Source organism: Phalacrocorax aristotelis, chromosome 2 (genome assembly GCF_949628215.1).
Source record: "Phalacrocorax aristotelis chromosome 2, bGulAri2.1, whole genome shotgun sequence".
Classification (NCBI taxonomy): Eukaryota; Metazoa; Chordata; class Aves; order Suliformes; family Phalacrocoracidae; genus Phalacrocorax; species Phalacrocorax aristotelis.
This window is the reverse complement of record NC_134277.1, coordinates 155,906,126-155,928,047: the sequence shown is the minus strand read 5'-3', so window position 1 is coordinate 155,928,047 and position 21,922 is coordinate 155,906,126. Positions and strand designations below refer to the sequence as shown.

At 41.5% G+C, this 21,922-nt stretch overlaps 1 protein-coding gene across 2 annotated transcripts in view; it reads left to right on the top strand.

Annotated features, from left to right (window-relative positions):
• LOC142053738 (uncharacterized) overlaps window positions 1-21,280 on the top strand; it is a 42,087-nt gene extending 20,807 nt beyond the window's left edge. The window contains exons 3-9 of one of the 2 annotated variants that reach the window (XR_012659306.1): window positions 5,789-5,892; window positions 8,395-8,517; window positions 12,395-12,448; window positions 17,127-17,285; window positions 19,177-19,246; window positions 19,351-19,502; window positions 20,127-21,280. Coding sequence is in view for 1 of the 2 variants with exons in the window: in XM_075085803.1 (XP_074941904.1) it covers window positions 1,220-1,287; window positions 3,513-3,568; window positions 5,789-5,892; window positions 17,127-17,182 (284 nt within the window). In the remaining variant the exon portion in view is untranslated. Of the gene's footprint in view, window positions 1-1,219; window positions 1,288-3,512; window positions 3,569-5,788; window positions 5,893-8,394; window positions 8,518-12,394; window positions 12,449-17,126; window positions 17,303-19,176; window positions 19,247-19,350; window positions 19,503-20,126 lie in introns of those variants that run through there. The other variant, XM_075085803.1, reaches the window with a different exon arrangement.
• Window positions 21,281-21,922: the final 642 nt, after the last annotated feature.

The window sequence follows — 21,922 nt, the reverse complement described above, 5'->3', positions numbered from 1 at the left end:
AACAATTATGAGACTACAGTAGGGTCATTAGAGTGTTCAAGAAGTGGGTGTTGTGCCCAGCTCTTACTAGTATTTAAGCACTTTATGGAAAACAGAGTTTAGAACTTCTCCCCTGAATAGCTGTGTGATTATAGCACTTGCCTAGCCACTTCCAATATCCTGGGATAAAAAGTGGAGAAGAATTAGGTCTAGGTTAATGCCTGCATAGTAGCACTTCTGAGCTATTATGGAAAGAAGGCAGACTCGTTCAGCCATGGCTGTATGGAATTGCATGTCAGCACCTACATCATATCAAATCCGTCAGGTGAAATGGGAGGGGCAAAAAAATTTGTCTCCTGAATCTCAGTGGGGTTTATGTCTAAATTCAAAGTACCCGGGTGCTGTAATTACATAGATGTTGGTATCAAGGCACGATAAACATCTTCAGGTTTTGGCAACATCCAAGTAACTGTCACTGATTTTCTCTTTCTTAAAAATGTATGTATTTATTACAACCAATAGCACCTATATTTTGGTCAAAACCACTTAAAATTACATAGAATCACTTGAATCCCAGTTGTGTAACCCCAACAGTCTGTAATCTCTTAAAAATTTACAAAATTGAGTCCTAGTACACCAAGAGTAATCATTCCTCATATCCTTCTCAAAGAGAAATTAGGAACCTCAGTGGAGAACTCATAGGTTAAGAAATACAGGAAGGCAATACTTGCACAAGTCTGAAGTGTTCAAGTTTCCTTAAAAAGACCCCTAAAATAATCAAAATAGTCTTATTGAGTCTGTCTGTCAGGTAACTTGGTTTTTTTCTTTTCTTAAACCAAGACATTCAACATAAGAAAAGCTTTAGTCCAGTCTGCATTGTCTTCCACAACTAGCATCAAATCTGGGACCTAGAAATACAACATTCTCAGGCAGATAAAACATCTGCCTCTGATACCACATTTCAGCATTGCAGCCATATAGTCATACTGTCCTGTTACTAAAATACTTTTTTTCTTCCTTGTAATTTGATAACAGAACTGCACAAACACACATTAATTTTCCAAGAAACCTGAAGATGTGTCATGAACAAATAAAGATAGTCCTTGGCTAGAAGGGAAGATTTGATACAGCACACAAACTTACAAAGAGCAGAAAGAAGATTGAAAACAAGAACACCATCCCTGTAGCCAATTAGGACAGCACTGATAGTTCACTCATCCCTACATTTTTTTATTCACAGAAGTGAAATCCTGTGAAGGTTTGAGTGTAGCAAAGAGATGCCTGGTGAACAGCTTTGGGAATAATATTGTAAGTACACCTTCTGCCAAATGGTATCAGCAGTAAAAGAGAGCTAAATTTAAATATCAAAGACATCAAAATTGACACACACCCTGGCTGCTGGCCAGAGAGCTAGGGAAAGCTGTGTTGTTGGGTTTGTTTTTTAATGCGTTCCTTTTTTGGATCTCAGTGAGCTTGGTAGCAAGCTGTCTGTCAGGATGTAGCACTATGGAGGCAGTGAGATGCGAAACCAATGTGTGGAAGATCAGCAGTAGATAAGTATTTGAAAGGTAGTTGGCATAGAGGTAATAATTACATCCACATCAGCAGAAGAGGTCACCTAAGGACAGAGAACTGAGGGTGGAGGGGAAGGGGCACCAGGAAGTTTTAAGGGGACTACTTTGAGGTGGGAGGAAAAGCTCTGGGGAGAGATGCTTGAGAGAAAGCATAAACTGAGAGAAAAAGAGCATAGAAAAGTCATAATGTCCAATGCGACGAGGTATCGAAGGACAAGCATTTAATAGTAGTGTCAAGGGCAACAGATACACCAGAGGAGATGAGGATGATGTGCAGGCTTGAACCTTGGTTGGGAAGTAGACTTTCAGTGACATTACTAGGAGGATATCTGGAGGGGACCCGGCAGGAAGAGACTTGAAACTGGTCTGAGACAGTGAGGGCTCTAGGACAAGGTGTTCCAGTTCTATTCATTTGCATAGTACCAAAGGCCGGAGATGTGAAGAGATGCATAATGGGCCAGGAACATGTTTTTTTCCAAGGAAAAATGAAATCAATGGGGTAACTGAAGGATTAATGCACTGAGCAAGGGAGAAATGACACACTCAGCAACACAGGAAGGGAAAAAACAAAAGATGTGGATTATCATATTAAATTGAGGTTAGTAGGCCCAATTAACATTTGTTACCTTTGCAGTGTTTATTTTTGAAACCTGTAACATTACTACAGAAAGTTGCATGTTAATTTAAAAGAAATCAAGAAATACAGTTAATATATTTTTTTGCTAAACTCAAAGCAGTCACTTACTGCCTTATCTTGATAAAGCCTTGCTGAAGCAGGATGGCATCTTATCCACAGACAGCAAGCTGAAGAAGCCTCTCAGGAGCCACTCCCTTAAGCACGTCTTCCTATGTCTTGTTTTATTTAGTTTGCATATCTTTTTCTAAGCACTTCTTAATCGATTAACGTGTTTTTAAATACATTAGGATATAGCTAATACTGGTTATGCAAATTCGTTTAATCAAAGTACAACCTGCAGCTCATCTACAATACATTGAATTCATGTCAGGTTTCTTAGGCCTGCCTTTTCTTCCTTGCACTCCTGCAAAACTAAATTCAGCAGTGCAGAAGGACAGAGGGTGAAATGATTTCTAGGGACTCCTCATATACTTTCTTGGGGCCATCATCTCCAGAAACACCAGAAAGTATCAAACTGGGTAAGCAAGAATGGTCACACAAGAACCCATACCAATAATGCTGCTGAGACACCTTGAACTTTCACCTGACTTTCTTCTCAGTACTCTCTGCTGCAAAATGGGCATAATTATACTAATCTGCTTTGCAAAACTGCAGTGTTTTCATTAGCTAATACACGCTAAGTGTCTGGAAGTAACTTGGCTTGTATAAAAGAGAGAGGTAATGTATATAAAAAGAGAACACAAAGGCAATAAAGATCTCAAAAGATCTGTTCTGAATGAGAGCTTGATCTCAAATTAAACAGGTGGAGTTGTTTAAAAAGACATGGGTGGTGTGAAAGATTGATGCCCAATCTTCTGCCTTGCAGGAGCTAGTGCAGAAACCTTCAGGATGCAGGAAGAAGCCAGCAGGTGGCTGTAGATGCCAGCAGCTGCCCCAGAGTGGGGCAGGCTCCCAGGATGCCTTCTGCCAGGGGAAACCCGGGGTAGGCTCACTGAAGTGACTAACACCAGGTACCCTTACAAGCAGCCTTATGGCAGAGTCCGGTCCTTAGTTATCCATGCCCCGAATAGGCTCAGCTAAAACCAGTTTCCCCTGTTCCCGCTCTGTGCAGTGTTTTGAAGACCAAACCAGTCACACCAGGGAATTTCTACTTCAGAAGTGCCTACTACTGAGTAAAGATTGCTTTGCACCAAGTAAAAGGCTGTGGCAAATCACATATGTTTATGAATGTCTTTCCTGGCTCAACGAGCCAATATACATCAATTCTTAACTAACCTGAACTCATTCACTTACACCATGCATTAATACTCTAATCTTGGCAGGCTCTGGATCAGAAACGTGGATCCTGCAGCCTGCCAACCACAGTCACCTTGTTAAGGTGAGTGGGACTTCAAGGAGAAGGCAAGTGGCTTGCAAAGCATTCTCTCCAATCTCACTGAGTGGGGATCAAAAGGCAGGAATCTTACAGATTTTCTTTAGAAAGTGATTGGGCAAGATTTTGCATTGGTCTGCCTGTTGGACTCCCATGCACTGGGATTTCACAACAAAGTAGTGCTTTTGGAGGGTCTGTGTATCAGGACACTCCCATGTCAAAGGATAAAGAAATCACCGGGACCAGTGGAGGCATTAGAGATGGGAACAGACTGGAGCCTTCTGTAGCTACACACAGCAGCGCTAAAAGAGAATTACACAAGCATTGCACAAGGGAGGCTTCACTGGAAGTGTTGCCTCTGGCTCACATTCCTTTTAAGCTGTTATAAAACTTTAAATATAATTAATAAATAACCAGGCCTCTCAAGCAGAGATGAGTCCAAAGCTCTGCCCCCTGCATGAACTGAGTTTGTTATTTCAGCTCTTGATATAAAAGTACAGCATATCACCATGAGCTATAATGAGACTCTCAGCTGTAGGCTTGCCGGCTGAGGTCAGCCAGACTGGCCAGGCTGCATTACTGCTGCAAAGGAAACATAAACCCAGGCAGCTGAAATAGGTGGGGTAGGCTAAATCAGAGAATTCCAAGGCAGGACAAAGGTAACTCCTGCCAGCTGCTGTTTGGATACAGGGTGAAGAAGACTCTGTCCTCCCCTTACTACTAGCCTACCTGACTTTAGGGTGCTTTCCTCCTCCTCCCCTCCCTTCTCCATGCAACAAAGGCCAAGGAGTCACTGCAGGGAAGGAACAAACCTCCACCTCTTAGCTATGCGACAGGATGGAGTCTTCACCTCTCCCACCGTGTCCTCCAGGCAATTCTCTAAGGGAAAACTCTTGGATAATAGTCTTCCCCCTTTTTCTTTTGTTTATCAGCCTTTACAAAGCTATTGGTTAGCTCTGGAATTAAAGCATTCTCAAATTCTTTAAGTATGTAAAGAAAATTTTCTAAAGCCATGTTAGAGTTTGGTATTTTTATCCACTCACATTCATTTCTAACCTATTAGACATCTGTTCTCTAAGACACCAGTTGGAATTAATTTATTGGTATGACTGGATTATGATATCCCTTTGGCCACTGCTGTGAAATATTAATCCCAAGCTTCAGAACCTCTTTTCTAATATAACAGGATGTTTAATGGGAGTGTCTGGGCCAAACTGGTCCTGGTAAAAGTGGTATGACTATACACAAATACAAAAAAGTCAATAGAGGCTGTTATTTCTACTTGCTAATTAGGAATGCTAATAAGTACTCTTCGTTGATTTCAGGTGGGAATTTATTGGGATTTTTATGTTTCTAAAACTCAGATCACTTTTATCTAAGGGTGTAAATAATGGATTTAAGAGTGCAGCTTCTGACAGCTTTGAAAACATTTGCTATGGTTGCTGGTCTCTATCTGAGACAACATTGACTCAACAATTCCCAGAGCTGGGAAAATCTCTGTGGGTGTCAAATACCACACAGAAGGTTAAAGAATGAATATCATAATTGCATTCTTCATATTGTAGTATTTTTTCCTAGTAAGCACAGGCTAACAAATTCGAAGTATAAGACAAAATAAGCACCGAATACCAAATATTCAGCAGCCAGACGCTTACAGATAGAGATGAAGAACAGGACTATTACTATAGCTTAATAAAATGTTTGGCAGCTATGAAGTAATAATTGATATCAGGTCTTGCTTAGACTTGTAAATTAATGATGCATGACAAATTGCAGCTCAAAATGACCCAAGGAGTGCATTAAATTTAACCGTAAAATATTTTCCAGGATTATCACAGAAGATGAAGCCCACAGAGTACATTAGATGGCTAATTTGTGACCTCTGGTTGATGATCCATGATTTCAAGACTAACTCTTGTAGCAATATATTCTTATAATAAATTGATTTAATATTTTACTATGTGTAAAATGGTGAAAGGCACCTTATAATCTACTTGCAAACTTTGGCTTTGAATTTGGAAATGTGAGTATACTGACAGAATCCATTACATACCAGATTTTACCTAGGAATAAGAGACAGTAGAAGTCAGGAAGATTAGAGAAAGAAGAGTCAGGAACAGTAAGCAGGGTTTATACCAAGAATGATGGTGTAGTTACTAATGCATTTATATATCATGAGACAATAGACTTGTTGGGTTTTGCAAATTTTCCTTGTCTTCAATACAGATATGATTTAAGTGTCATTGCTGACTCATCCTGGAGCATGTCAGAAGAACTACGACTGAGGTTGGAAGAGGAACAAGGAGAGGATGCTGGTTTAGGAGCTTCAGGTACTTAAAACAACACTCTTAAAATCTGGCTGTATCTGTAGCATCCAATATGAAGCAGTTTTCCAAAAAAATTACACTGCATAGCTATGCCCAATAGACGATATGAAATTTCCTTCTCTGCTGTTCTCTCTGTTTAATAAGAAGCCCTGTGAAGCTTGGATGGCCGCAGAGAACATTTCAGAAATACAGGTTTTGTAACACTGCTGATAACCCCCTATTGTGCCCCAGAAAGATGAAAACAATTCAAGCCGAAATATTGTTCTGCTCTTTCTAGAAAGAAACAAAGAAATTACTAATTTTGCAACCAAGTTTAAAAAAAAAAAGAAAAGAAGAGACCCTTAAGGCCATACACAGCAATTCATTGTCAATGATATTCTTTGTGGGAATACCCTGATGTAGTACTTATGAGGAGACACGAAAAGGTTGCCCCCTTCTTCATGTCTGCTAGCAACCCCTTACTGTCCTTCCCTAGAGTATCTGAGCTACAGGACAAACTATAAGCTCTGGAGGGTTTCTGCTAGTCATGTTCCCAAACAACAGTGGCGGTTGCTATAGGAAGAAAAGGATGTTTTAGGTGTTCATTAAGTGAGCATAGCAACCGGATCAGGATCTTCAGGCGATGTAGGTAGGGGGATGACCTGACTGTAGAGTTTGGCTGGTGTTTCTGAGCAGGCCCAGAAGCAGAACTTTAAGTTGCTAAGAAAATGTATAAGTGAAAGTTTAGATGTCTACAGACTTAATTTGTCTGTAGTGCTAAGTGAAATTTTTGAGATTTGCATATTTTGAAGTTAGTACCTAAACACCATCTAAGTCTAACTTCAATCTTTCCAATTTTAGATCAGTTTCCCTCACATTGTCATAACTGATTTTATTGTGGCCTGCCTGCAAAAGGTAGGAGACTGAATAAATTTCTATGGGCTTTTTAATATTTTAATCCACTAGACTATCAGCTTCTGATTAAATGATCCATTACAGAGAAAGGAAGAAGAGGCAGTAAACCATTACATTCAGCTTCACAGAGAGCCAGAGAATAAATGAAAACAGTTGCCATTCTTCCAACATTTCTTTAAAATGACTTGTATAAAAGACGACAATAGATAAGTTTTCTACTCTCAAAAATACCAGAGCATAATCCTTATAATTCTTTCCGCAGAGGGTTATATGCTGAAGAGTGACTGTAAAAATATTTGCAGTATATGTTTTCTTTCACACAGTATTTGAACACCATAAACATGATTCTTCCACATGCTACTGGAAACCTGAACTGGTGATGGGGAGGATGTTGGGTTTCAGTGGACAAAATCCCATTGTCGTATTGTAATAATTTGAAAGGTTGTTCCACGGGCATTATTTTTCTTTTGGTCTTTTTTCACTTGTCTCTAGAATGTTGTATCTTAAAAAAACATTAAGCAACAGTAGTCTGCAGCAGTGTGATGGACAGAAAACTGATCAGGGATTTGAGAGACAAGGATTTTCTTCCCAGTGCTGTCACTGACCTCTTGGCTAGCAGAGTGTGTCCTTCACGTCCCTGTCTACTAGCTTCCCAATTGTTTTTCTGTAGTATTGATTTCCATTTAAGTGTGCTTTATGATCTGAGCATACCAGTGAAAAACACTTCATAAGAGCAAGATCTTATCACTTGATGACTTGTGATATCATTCATGTGTTTTAACTTTGGTGTCTGTCCAAGCAGGTGTTCTTTCTTATGAAACAACCTTTGTGATTAAAATTCATTAACTATTTGTATGTCACTAATAACAAAAAAGCCCCTTCTTCTACTTAGTAACTGGATACTGTTCACTACAGAGTAAATATTCTTACAGATATGGCTACCAAATCAAGGAAGTCTTTTTTTCTTTTAAATCATCACAGATGTTGAAACAGAGTTGTACTACAGATGTAGGGGTATGCTGGCTACTCAGACATAGAAATGCATTGAATGACAAAGACTTTTTTTTTCTCCCACTCACAAAGAAGAAATAATTTAATAAAAAGGGAAGAAAAGAGGTTTATTCACCTCATGTTATAGCTGGTATCAAAAAAAGGAGATGATGTAACCTCAGGCATTTTTACTCACACCTCAGCTGTTGATTACTACCAAGACTGGCTTTGATGCACCAAGAAGCTGAGCCAACACTGCAGTCTTTTATGAGAGCACCTGATCTCACTGGCTAATTAGAGACACTTGAAATTGATTCTGTCTGAAAACCAGCAACAGCTGGTATATTCAGACCTGCATGAAGCAACCCTGGTGTATGTAACTGCCACAACTGAGAACTGACAAATTCCCTAGAAAAATGAGTCTCTAAGGTGTCAGTGCTTTTTGAGGTGGTGCAGTAATGTGCTGTTTTTGTGGAGCCTCTGAGTGTTACTGGGGATAATGCAAAACCAGTAATAGAAGTATAGCTGCTCTGATGAGGCTTTACTACCTAGAAGTGCATATTTTGTTCTGTAGCTATACAGCAAAGTTACCTCAATTCTGTGCTGCCTTGCATGTTTCAGGTTGGGGAAATTGTCAGCCTGCCCTTGGTATGAGGATGTCTTCAAGAAAAACAAAGGAAAAACTTTTTTATTCCCCCCTTCCACCCTTCTTCAGTGTCTGTACTGCCTGTGCTGCATTACTACGTAAGCTTGCCTATTGCTGGTTACTCAGGTAATGTAGGTATTTACAGTTTGCCATTACAGAGGTATGAGATTAGGTATTGTAAAGACTTAACTTCTCTTATATTATCAAACACTGATTTATAGCAGCCTTATTGTTTTCCACTGCTGATTAGCCTGTGACGAGATCTGGTAGCAGTGTTGGCTTACATAACCTGCCTGAACCTTCTTGCCTTTGCTTTGAGATTTGCCCGTGTTGTTGAGAACATAATTAGGCCTGTTATCTATTAGCTTGGTAAATCCAGTGTAACTTCTCATGTCTTAGAACTGAAAGAAACAGCACAAGAAGACAGGAGATTTCTAAATCATTAGAGTTTGCTCAAAGGCAAATAAATCCCTTTTAATTATGGCTTGGGTTACTACTTGCTTTTGTTGTTTTTATCAGCCCAAAACACAGACTACTCCTCTGATACCACGTCTCTGTAAATGAAAGGGCTAAAAATTCACTAATGTAACTGTGCTTGTAGTTGAGGGCATGTGTAAAGTAATTTACCTCAAAATATCTTTAGCTACTTTTTTGTTTATATCTATCTAAGAATGCAGCTGTTGTAACTGTTAGCTGTTGTAACTATGTATGAGTTCATAGTGAAGAACTGCATGAATAGTATAATTATGTGTTCGTCGTTAACCCAGATCTTAACTCTAAGGAAAAAAGATTCCTTATATAAGAAATACAGGAACAAAAATGACTATTGGGTCTATTCTATTAAAGCTCAATCCATTCAGAAAACATTTCCCTGCGGTCAGAATCTAATTGCTTTCTGAATAACCATTATGCATTCGCCTTTGCCCACTGGGCCATTCCAAACGTGACATTCCTTAGAGGGGGAAAAAAATGACATCCAGCTGTCTGGTTTGAATTTAGTTTTTGCTAGCGTATACTGATATTTCATCCAAGAAGCTGTATTAGAAGAAAATACAGTTACAAATGCAGTAACTCTGAAGATAAGCATTAGAATTATCATTTTCCATGTTACCTTCGTTTACACCCTTTCTGTGCATTACAATACAGGGTTTTATTTCATGACTATATTTTCTATATGATGCACTTTGTTCAGGGCAAAAGAGAGATTGATATCTGCTGAATGATCAGCTTTAACTGATTCACTGTGCAGCTTCAGACTGTGTTCCAGTGGGTTCTGTTTAATACTACACTGAAGTCACAAATGTTAAATTCCTAATACGCTCTTCTGTGGTTCTCAGAACTATCGTTAATATTATGGAATTCATTTTCATACCTTTTAGGAGATGAGTTTAAGTCCTTGTTTTATTAAGGAAGAGCTGAAGCCCAGATAGGCAAATATCAAAGAGATCCACTTGGTTTGGATTTCCAGTTTGAGGCCATGAGAAGACTAAGTTTCTTTGGATTACTTTACATATGCTGTAGGTAAGAACATACTACTGTGGAGGAAACCTGGAGATGAGCTGAAAAGTGGTAAATTGTCCTTCCAGTGCAGCCCCATCACAATTGATTTTCTTTGCATAGTCCCATTCTGTCTGAACCCTTCCGTCTGCTGTCCTAGTCACCTGAATGCTATTTTCCTTGACTGTCAAGGTCAAGTCACCCCACTGATGCTCTGATCTTCCTTCTGCTCGGTCTCCTCTAATTCAGCATCACAGGATATGTCCAAAGTAATTGCCAGGAAAATGTACACTGCTGGCAGCGTGGGGAAGGGAAGTATCCCAGTATAAAGACTGCAGTTGTGGCAGTCTTTGAAGATCCTGATGTTTGGATGGTAGCTGGTATCATTTGTGTGGGAGGCACAAGAGGGACATGAAGCACCAGCAGAAATAGTAAGTGTAAAGTGAAGAGGTGAGTGGTGGATGAGTCAGACCAGCAGTGGTGCCAGAAGAAAGCAAGGAACTGCAATGTTTTGTTTTTATTTGGTTTTGTACTAGTAGTCTGAGCCTTAATGAAACAGCAGCAATAGAGGGGAGCAGGTAGGCAGGTCATAACAGCAGCAAACTCAATGGTAAGCAGATATGGCTAAGACAGCAGTAGCTGTGTTGTGACCCTTGAGGCACATGTGGCTTTCCAGCAGTTCCTATGTTACTCCTGTAATGACATGGTCTCTAGGGCCAGCACAACCTTGCTGCTGATCATAGACTTCACCTGTGGGAGGAAGCAAGTCTTCATCTGTTGAGGTTGGTATCATCAGATCATCCAGAGGCCAGCTGGGTACCTAAGACAGGTTTGTCCAGCCAGGAAGGGGTGAGGTTCTTGGGGAGCCACTGTTTTCTTCTGCAGGCAAAATCCACTGGAGTTCACTGTTCTTCATCTCTCTGTGGTGTCTTTGTATGGCTGATGGAGACAATTTCTCAACAGATGCCTGAGTAAGGTCAGGAAGTTTGGGTTCCCTGGAACTAGCAGACAGGCTGTGGTGGTGATAGATGGAGTTCTTTTAGAGGAGAACTAATCTGTCTGTCAAGCTCAATTGCTGTCTTCCAGTGAATCCTGCAATCTGCAAGGGGCACACCTGTGAGATGAGGGGCTGTGTTTTCACATTTTAATTCCCAAATATCCAACCACTGTATCCATTCTGATAGTTGCTGAGATCATTTGGCTTTCTTTTCCATGTATCTTCCAAGGCTGTGGTTCCCCATTTGCAAGTAGAACCTGGGCCCTCTTGGATCAGACTAGTGTGTGGGCTATGAATGTGCTTTTGTTCAACTAGCAAAGGCTCCCAAGAAGTTGATGCTCATTTTGGCCAGCTACAGGAGAACAGACAGCATGAAAAGCAGCATACTGCTTACCCCTGCCACATTAATCTACAAAAATGTTTTTTGTCATAGAATCATAGAATTATAAAGGTTGGAAAGACCTCTAAGGTCAAGTCCAACCATCAGCCCAACACCACCATGCCTCCTAAACCGCGTCCTGAAGTGCCACATCTACATGTATTTTGAACACCCCCAGGGATGGTGACTCCACCACTTCTCTGGGCAGCCTGTTCCAGTGCCTGACCACTCTGTCAGTGAAGAAATTTTTCCTAATACCCAATCTAAACCTCCCCTGACAGAACTTGAGGCCATTTCCTCTTGTCCTGTCGCTACTAACTTGGGAAAAGAGACCAACACCCACCTCACTACAACCTCCTTTCAGGTAGTTACAGAGAGTGATACGGTCTCCCCTCAGAATCCTCCAGGCTAAACAACCACAGTTCCCTCATCTGCTCCTCACAAGACCTGCTCTCCAGACCCTTCCCCAGCTTCATTCCCCTTCTCTGGACACGCTTCAGCACCTCAGTGTCCTTCTTGTAGTGAGGGGCCCAAAACTGAACACAGAATTCAAGGTGGGGCCTCACCAGTGCCGAGTACAGAGGCACGATCACTGCCTTGCTCCTGCTGGTCACACTATTCCTGACACAAGCCAGGATGCCGTTGGCCTTCTTGGCCACCTGGGCACACTGCTGGCTCATGTTCAGCTGGGTGTCAGCCAATACCTCCAGGGCCTTCTCTGCCAGGCAGCTCTCCAGCCACTCCTCCCCAAGCCTTTAGCATGGCAATGGGTTATTGTGACTGAAGTGCAGCACCCACTGGTAAAAATCTGTAATAAATAATTATCTAATAAATAATATGTAAATAAAAAGTGCAGGACCCGCTGATAAGAAAGAGCTAGCAAATAGAGGGGGTTTTATTGAACCAGTGCTTGTCATGTGTGCATGATGTTTGAGATACAGTATTAGGACCTTGAACACAGACTTTAGGATCTCATCAAATTGTAGTCTGTGTTGTACTAAAGCAGTCCCACTGAGATTAGCCTGAGAAGTGTAGGTAAATAAATAAAAGTCTACTATTTTATGACAGAATTTATTGACCTCTTTTCTTTCTTTTGAAACAGATTTTTTTAATGTACAAATTTTTCATGTGAAATATAAGCAGCTACAAAAATAAGGTATGTAAAAATCTCAGCAGCACAGCAACCTTTTTGAAACTTCTAAATAACCATTCTAACTTTAAATCCATTTTTCTGAAAATATAGGTCTAAGTTTAAATGCTGGCTCCAGGCAAACTGTTTGAATTGTTCAGCTATCTAAAAATATACTTAAAAGCTGCATATGAAGAGACAAGAAGCTAAGGTGGAAGCAAAGGAAGAGACAGAATGTCAGGGCCTTCGGGAAGCTGTAGCACAAAGACTTCACAGATGTTCCATTCAAAGAATCCCTCATCTCCCTACTCTTAGTGCAGATATTCGCGTGGAAGGAGCATGCTGAATTCTTCCATGGAAGTTACATAAAGTGAAGTAAGCTAAAAATAAAACTTAGTGACCAGGAGACCTAGAGGCAGTGAAGACCAGAAAGATACAAAATATTAGAATTAGAGAAGGTACATTGCTTCAGACAGTCTTTTCTAGTAAGCAGTCAGGGGCAAAAGACAGTGCTGTTTGACATAGCCCCTAAACACAGAAGACCTTGCTAGATTCTTAGGGTTTTTTTATTTTCCTTGCAAACATGAGATAGCAGACAGCGGCAAGACTCATTTTCTTTGGTGCTGGGTCTGCCAGATCAGGAACTAAGGAAGATAAAAGCAGAAGATTGCAGCAGTGACTGAAGGGGCAAGGCTGATGAAGTGGCTCTTGGATTTTGTTCTCTGAGGCAAAGAAGATTTTGCAAAGCAGATCACCTGATTTCTTGCTCCATGCAATCTCTTTTCACTCAGTCACAGGAGGATGGAGATAGTTTATGTTTCTTTATAAATGGCTTTGAGAGATTTCTGATCTGTCTTTAATTGGGTTACCATCCTGTCTTTCCCTGCTGTTCTGTGTGAAATGTTGCTTTGTGACATGCATTTCCTCTTCCTATCTGTACAAAAGCAAAAGGTGAAGATCAAGTTATTTCTGAATAACAATGTCTAGACTCTGTCACTGGACTCTGTCCAAAAATGTTTAAACGGGTCATAGCTTAAGCTGGTGTAAAGTGGCACAGCTGCTTTGGCTTTGTTCTAGTTATTCTGACTAAGGCAGGTGAGGATGTAGCACATGTTAACCTACCCCTTTCCTGGTCCCTGTGCTCTGACAAAGGCTTTTCTGAGCTTTACTCAGGCTTATTCATTTGGGGGTATCCCAGTGATGGTTTAATGTGAGAAATTATGAATGGGCTTTAAGTGCATGACCCTGTGTCTAGACTAATGCTTGCACTTTATCTTCTGCCTTCCATGTAAGCATTACTTTTGTACTTCTTTTAATGTTTTACTCTTGTTCCTAGCTGTGTGTTGGACTGCGTGCTCATTTGTATGTGTGACTCAAGGAATGCTCATAAGGGTGGTTCAGGATTGCAGAGAGATTGCTGCAAGTGCACCATGTTACTACTTCTTTGTGCCTTCTCTTTTCTTCCTTCTTCCTCCTCCCACCATCCTCAACAGCCTTTGGTTTGGAGACAACCATATCAACAAGGAGTTATAAATCATCCAATCTGGGGAGAAATACTTCAATTGCTCTTCATAATCACCTGTTCTGTCATTACTAACAACAGAATAAACAAAATACTGTCAAGATTTACCTCCACACTCTTGTAAACAATCTGGTCTTGCTGTTTGTCTGCTGTTGAAATAATGAGGTATACATCAGGCTGCAGAGAGATCGGCCCAACCCCTTTGCCCAGAGTTTTACAATGACTCCTCTCATTTTAATACATGTTCATTGCCGGCATTGTGCAGGTCTCGGCATGCAGCACTTCATCACAACCTTGTTAACTCCACTTCAGTCAGAAGAAGAAATCTTTTCCTTGTTAGCTTTGGAAAGATTTGGGTTCTGTTTGAATGCATTTCATACTAAAACAAAAAGAAAAAAGAAAGAAGGGAGCGAGACAAAATTGTTGCTGACACAGAGCTGAAAATTGAGTGTGTTATCTTGATACCTAAAGGCACTTTGTTCAGAAAGACACAAAATGCAGATTTCCTAATCTTGACTGTGTTCCAGATGATGGCCCTGGTTAAGCAATTGAGTATATTTTAACTCTGCAAACTGCTGAAAATGCAGGAAATAAAGAGAAAAAGAGCATGGGCCAGCAGTTGCCTTGTTGCATGGGGTACAAAGTGGGAACGATCAACCTGTGGCCTCACTGCTTGGGAACTAAAAGCGTAACGCTGCAGGGTGGCACGTGGATACCGGCTGGGGGCTGTACAAGTGGGCCATGTTGTCCGTTTGGTAGGGGTGGTCAGCACAGCTGTGAGGCAGAGAAAGAGATGACCGAGTACCATTGCCTGGGCAGCTTTAGTTACGCAGGTTTCTCTCTCTTTCTAATGTCTAATTTAGCACCCCCAGAAAAGCTTGTCTTATTAAATGAATGGATTTAGGGGTTTTGCCATTTGTCTAGTTAATTCTTTTAATGGAAGGAGAAATGTTGTTTGGAGAGTTGATGATCATTTAGACAGTTAATACTTCTGATCACAGATGAATCTTGTGCAGGTAGGGAAATGATGGATCCCCCTCTCTGTGCTTCCTCATAGCCTAATAGATAATGTGATGGAACTTGAGGGTGGTTTTTTAAAATGTCTGTAAACGATAACGCCTGGAAAGAGGAATCTGAGACACGGTCTGTTGTTTAACTGCTGATACTTTTATAGCTAGGTATAAAAAAAGATTTTGAGTCCACTTTGTTCCCCACCAACCACCACCATTGCCAGATCACCCTCTTCTTTTCAAAGCACTAACCTCTAGAAGGTATTTGCTCACAGGCCATGTTCCTGATTTGGCTTTGCTGTGTCTCAGGAGGCCTTACTCTTCCCTGGTACCACACACGGTGTGGATAGGAGGCCAGAACCCACACCTCCCTGTGCATCACCCTGTTTGAACTTCATACCCTTGCTACAGCTGGGCCTGCCCAGTCTTGCTGCTGCCAGCCTACTCACCTTGCCTTTGTCCCAGTCCTCTCCTCCCCTATCTCTGAGCTGCCTTCTCCTGTCACGCATACGCCTACTCAGGCATGCTGGCAGCCTCAGTCCGTGTTTTATAGTCGGGAGGCTGAGACTTGGGTTTCTTCAGGGCTTTTCTGCCACACAAAGGGGACGGAGAAAAATGATTGAGCAGGACTTTCCAGTGACATGGGAGAAGCAGGAAGAAGTGCCCTGGACTTTTCCCAGAAGGCAGAAGCCCTCTGTGTCCTGGCTTTCAGGGGAGGGCAACTCACGTGGCTCCAGTTCAGTGGCTGCTGCGTCTTCCTTTGAGCCCACCAGCCTGCAGATGGACAGGGGAAAAAAACCCAACAAAACCTTTGAATTGCTCTGGCTGACCCTGCAGGCAATGACTTTTCATGCTGGTGCAGCTCACTTCTAACTACAGAGCACCCCGTGGTCTTCTGGTATTAAAGGACTGGGAGATGTTTTGCTCTAGCTGGGATAAAAATCAAGTGTTTGAGGGCATCTGGCAGAGTTCAAACTGTGGCTCCTGTCAATTTCTTTTACAGAGTAACGTTATTACTTTTAAGTTGTTCATGAGTATGTTACATTTTTCTGCATTTTGCTTTTGGTTTTTTTACATTTTGATTACTTATTTTCTACCAATTCTTTCCTTGATATTTGTGAAAAATTGATTATAAGCATTTAGTAGTCAACATTTTAGCTGCTCCTATTGAATATATAGAACTACCCTAAGCTTAAATTCCACCTATTCGTAACTTGAGACACTTAATTTGAGGTTTTATTCAGGCTGTTCATGTGCCCTCGGAAGTGAAGTGAACTTAAAATCAATTGATTGTTGAAAATGGAGATACTCAGTTGCCTGGGAGCCCAGGCCTGTGCTTCCATTCATTCCCAAAGGTGTTGATAGGAAATCAAGTACACTCAAATCTATGTCTAATGTACCCAGGCAGCAGTGTGGTTTGGGGGAGAGGAGGAAGATACTCCTTTTAGCCTAATGGCAACCTGAGAGGGTACAAGACCAGAGCTCCCGCTTTCTTGATGAGTGTCCTAACTGTCCCCATGTATGAACAGAGAATGCTGGCTTTCAGGTGTTTGCTTTGGCAGGATGCAGGCTTTTGATTTTGTAATACCCTGTAATATATGCAGAAAACTTTCTGTGGATGTTCCTGACAAACAAATCCATGTGCGAGAATATCCTTGTCTTCTCGTGAGGAGACTGGGTGTTAAAAATGTGGCCAGAAATGCCAGCATTTATTCTGAGACAGTTTCAAATAAACTCATATATGGTCTACACATAGGTCAAGTAATGAGCTTCAAAAGTGGTATAATGAACCATTGGACCATGTTTGTAGTTGAAGACCAACTGCTGAATTTACTTTGAAAAACAGGTCCTTGCTCATGTGTTTTTCATAGGTGTCTATTATCTATGCAGGCATTCCTTCATGGTATTTTGTTCATAATTTAAGATTATGTCTGTAAGCAGGAATTAGCATGACTGCTCTAACTAGTCACAGATTTAAAGACCGAGGAGGATACCTGATTTGCATGCATCATGCATGTTAGGTGTTTATGTGCTTCTCTGGCTTATGGAAACATGCTTACCTTGGAAAAGCCCTCTTTAGAGAAGGACAATAACCACTGGTTAGTCACTATTGTGGAGAGTGGATGTGAGGCAGGTCTCATAACTGCTTTTTTTTTTTTTTTTGTCCTCCCAGGACTGGAAAGAGATCACTCTCCACCTAACTGGAAAGTGATCGGGAAAGCACTATGAGCTCTGATTCCCTCCCTGATCTTGCGAGAGTCCTCTCTGGTTGCTCTCCAGTTCTTTCTGGATGTGGGTCTGCAGTCAATACTCCAGGTCAATATGGCACTATGTATGTACCAAAGATGTATCTTGTCATCACCCTGCACCAGGAACAGCCCGTTAGTGCACTGACACACCACGTGTGTGTTGAAAGAGAGAGCTGGGTCTGGGAAATGATTCTGTTGCGTGTTAGATGAAATTGTGCAAGAATTTTATAGCAAAGTCTATAAAGTATAGCAAAAAATAAATACTAGTTGCCTGAACTCACTGCTATATTCTCAATATTTTTATGTTTTATATAGGATTCTACACCCTAGGTTCAAAATATAATTCTTTTTGCTTCAGTTTCTTAAGCTTCATTTCTGCCTGCACTTTCTCAGCAAAGTAGTTGTCTCAACCCACTTCCCACACACAGAGAAAACATGGTTTTATAGGCACTGTCCACTGCAAGCTAAAAGCCAGGTATGAAGGGGCGGTGCTTAGTGGGATTTTTTGAAAGGTGACTAACACCTAGGTGCCATGGAAATTGATGGGATTTAAACACTATTGAAAATCTCTCCCCCAGATCTAACTACCTTTGCATTGAGCTCACTGCTTCTTAAAACCTGGCCTGTTATATCTGTGCAGTGCCGTCGTATTCTTCCATAAGAGTATTGCCATTTGTGGCTCATCACAAGAGCTCTGCAGTAAGAGGGAGACTTTTCAGTAGCTGCACTTTTAACATCTGCACTGCACTTATTTCCAAGCTCCCAGTTTGGAGGCACCGGTGGGATGAAAGGCATCGAAACCTCTCCCTGGCACTTACTCTCTGATTGTAATGATAAAGTTTCAGGTTGCGAGGGAAGCGGGATTGTTTCTTGGGGGGTAATTGTGGGGTTTAAGATGCTGCCTACCCCTCTCCTCTCTGCGAGTTTGGGACTTCCTGCAATAAGGAAGAGGATGACCACATTCCCTTCAAGATAAGCCATCAGAGTGGGCAGCAGGTAGGAGTAGGGGGTGCAGGTGGAGGTGCAGTATTTGGCTGGTGTCCTTTAGCAAACCCCTCTAGGAGACCTCCCACTGCAGCAGGCAAAGGCTGGAAACAGCCCATTAGCCCCTTGATTGTGTTTCCACTCCTGCTGGAGTGCAAATTCCTTTTGCCCTGACCCAGGATAAACACACCTGTGTTCTCTTATTGCCTTAGCATTTTATTTTGCCCCAGTGAATAACAGCAAAACAGAAAAGACAGCTTTGTGGTTCAGGAAGCTGACAGTTATTAAAAGTAAATTTTACAAGAAGGCAAGACGGAGGAAGGGGAATTCTGAAGAATCCCTGATATGTATGGAATGTTTTTTATATGGGAATAAAGCAGAGTTCAGAGTTTCTTCAATTACATTTTAGGAGTTTTGTTATTTGAAAATAATTGTTTGTAGTTGCTTTATTTTCCCAAGCCAGAGCAATTTTGATTGACGTAACTGGAACAGACAGGGTTGCATAAGTCTGCAGAGGTTTCCTGGTATGCTGGCCAGCTGCAGGCGTTGTACTGATTTTTATCGTAACAGTGAAATTCTCACCTGACATCTGTACTAGCACATCATGTCGTTTGCAGTAATGCTAACACAAGGCATTCCCACAGAATGGTCTCCAGCACGTCACTGAGGAAGGATAGCATGCAGCCGCTGTGGGCTTCTGCTGGCCCATGGATACCGCGATGAGAAAAGTAACACCTCTGATTCAGCAAAAAAATCCACAAAGGCCAGGACAGCTTCAAGCCTACTAAAATGGTTCAGCTTAGATGATATTTCTTTTATATTGCTTTTGAATTTAATGCTACAGTCTTGTCATTTTCATATGGAAGCAGTGTGGGCAGATGCAAGTGAATGAAAATACCCGCTCAGTCGGGTTTTTTCTAATATTTTTTTAATATTACCTGTTTCTCGTATTTACAACTAAGTAAAAAAATTCTGTTCTTCTATTCACAGCTTTTGGATGAGTTTAGGGCTTCATATCAGAAGAACTCTTTGGAGGACAAAATGCAATATTCTACTGGAGGCAAGTTTAATACTTGAAATGCTTCTTTCTACCTGTGAGAAAACCTTTGCTCCCAGGTTTAGAGAAATACATGATAAACTGACATCCTGAATGTTGGCAGAAAGAATAGAGAAGACATCTGTGCTTAAGAAGTCCTGTGACTGTGGCAGCAATAATTCATTACGAATGATTGAAAGCTGCAGAAGTTCTTCTAAGGAGGACCATTTGTGGTGACAGAAATGTCCTGACATTGACCCTGGAGCTGTCCCCTTTGCAGGTAATACAAAAGCCCTTTGGGACACTAACCCACATTTACAAGACAGATTTACGAGGGCCTAGAAGGCTGTTTTTCAGCCCCCATCTGACACTCTCTTACTCCTGCCTGCAATGATATGTAATGCTGGTCCTAGAGTAATGGAGAGAGGAGAGACCACACGGTAATACAGGACTGCCCCTGTGCAACATTACTTCATACAATTTCTTAGCAAAGCACCATTTTGGCCTGATGGAGGCATCTAGCCACCATGTATGTTTATATCAAGATGATTTGACCTTTAAAGGTCCCTTCCAACGCAAACTAATCTATGATTCTGTGATTTGCGGGCTGTAACTGACGGCAGAGCTTTCTCCAGAATGGTTGGGCTTTTGGACAGGCAGACGAGTAGCTATAGATTTGGAGTAAACTTTTCAAAACCAGCAAAGACCAAGCACGAAAAAACGTCTTAGCTGTGTAATTACAAGGGGTGCTTTGGTTCTACTGATGTGTTTCACAATGCCATATTAGGACAGCTAAGTACTCTAAACAAATAGCACTTTGGAGTCCCTGTTCCATTTCTTATTGGCGAAAGTCAAGCTCTTGGCTCAGGTTCTCAAAAGTATTTGGACATGTTGGATCCTACAGGTCCTGTGATCTGGTAACTTGGCTGCAGCTGCGTTGAAGACTCGAGCTCAAGGGCTTCCTGTCACTTTTGAGAAAGAAGATTTGAACTTTTAAGAATTTTACCCATTATTTATGGAAACAAAGAACCCTTTCAAAAGAGAAGTTTCTAATTCCTTAGCATGGGGCCAGCAGTACCGTTGTTCCTTGGGGTGAGGGCTGCTCTCACTGCACTGGGAGCAGCACCGAGCTCTGCTCAGCAGGACACTAGTACTAAGGGCACCTTCCGTGGCTGACCTGCAGCAACCCCGAATCAAGGTTGGACTTTGGCACTTGAGTAGCTCTGTTGCAGAAGATACCTGCTTGAAGTAACAACTGATGTTTTTGTTCCTCATTCCTGCCTATTTAGAAAGCAGAAATAATGATAAGCTTTAAAACAATTCCAAGAGGTTCATATTCACAAACAAGCTGTGGGAACTCTGATTTAAATCTAAATTTTTTTTTCCACAGAACATATGGCTGTTTACACCAGGAAACTAATAAACATGTTGTCAACAACAGCCATCAGAATAATTCTTCAGGATTTGAAGGGAAGTTTATAACTTCATCCAGTGACTGGATTAATTCCCTCTCCCTCCTGGGTAAATTTGAGAGATGTGGGGCTCTGAAACAGCAAGTGGGAGCTGTGTCTTTACATTTGGAGTCTTAGGGCTTTTTATTTCAGTCTTCTTTATAAGCTTGGCATAAGCGTGTCACTGGTCTTCAGTAAAGAACAAATAAGTGGTAATAGCTTGTGTGGTGCCAAAACTGTACAAATTACTGACATTAGTGGGAGTTTCCAGTGCTCATGAGATACTTACACATTGGGGGTCCTATTTCTATGACCGAACGAATGATATTTCATATTTTCTCTGACAGTACAAAATCCTTAAGTCCATACATTATTTTTAAGGGGCTGTTGCTCAGTTAAAATTCTTGTGGAAAGTACAGGCAATGATAGGACTGGATAACAACTTTGTGATCCGGACTCCTGCTGTGTAAGGAACATGTCACTTTTTTTGTCCTATGATGTAGCTGTTCCTTTCTTCTGAGAATAACTTTCAGATTTTTTCTATTTTAGAAGGTCCAAAGCCTCACACTGCTTCTATAAAAATACAGAACTGCTTTGTACGTAGTAGAAATAATGGAGTCTGATTTTTTTCCCCCTTTATTTGGGTCCCCATTTATTTGGCTCCTATAACTGGATTTCCAGTGTCTAAGAAGGGTTGAGTAGCTCCTGCATCCCACTGTCCCGTCGTGTGTCCATCATCCACCCCTCCCCACCAGCTATGGAAACATGTTTCCATGAAAAAATGTAGTGGGAACCTCAGATGCTTGAGGTAGATATTTCTCTGAAATCAACTAGAAGATTCAGAAGTTAGAAGGGTGTGAGAGCTTCATATGAAAGAACAGTGGGAGTGCATCTGGCTCTGCCTAGGGAGAGGCGATGAGCCAGCTGAGAGCTTATGGGTTGGGATTAAAGGGCAGACCAATGTGAGCAGCTGTGGTGGGTGTCTGCTACAGATCACCTGATTGGCAAGAAGCAGTGGACAACTGGAAGAAGCCTCATGTTTGCAGGTCCTGGTTCTTGAACCACCCTGATATCTATTGGAAGGACAACACAGCGGGGCACAAGCAATCAAGGCTGTTTCTGGAGTCATTGATGATAACCCACTTCCTGACACAGGTGGTGGAGAAGCCAGCAAAAGAAAGTGCTCTGCTCTACCCGACACCAACAAGGAAGAACTGGTCAGCGGTGTGAAAGTCAGGGGTAGCCTTGG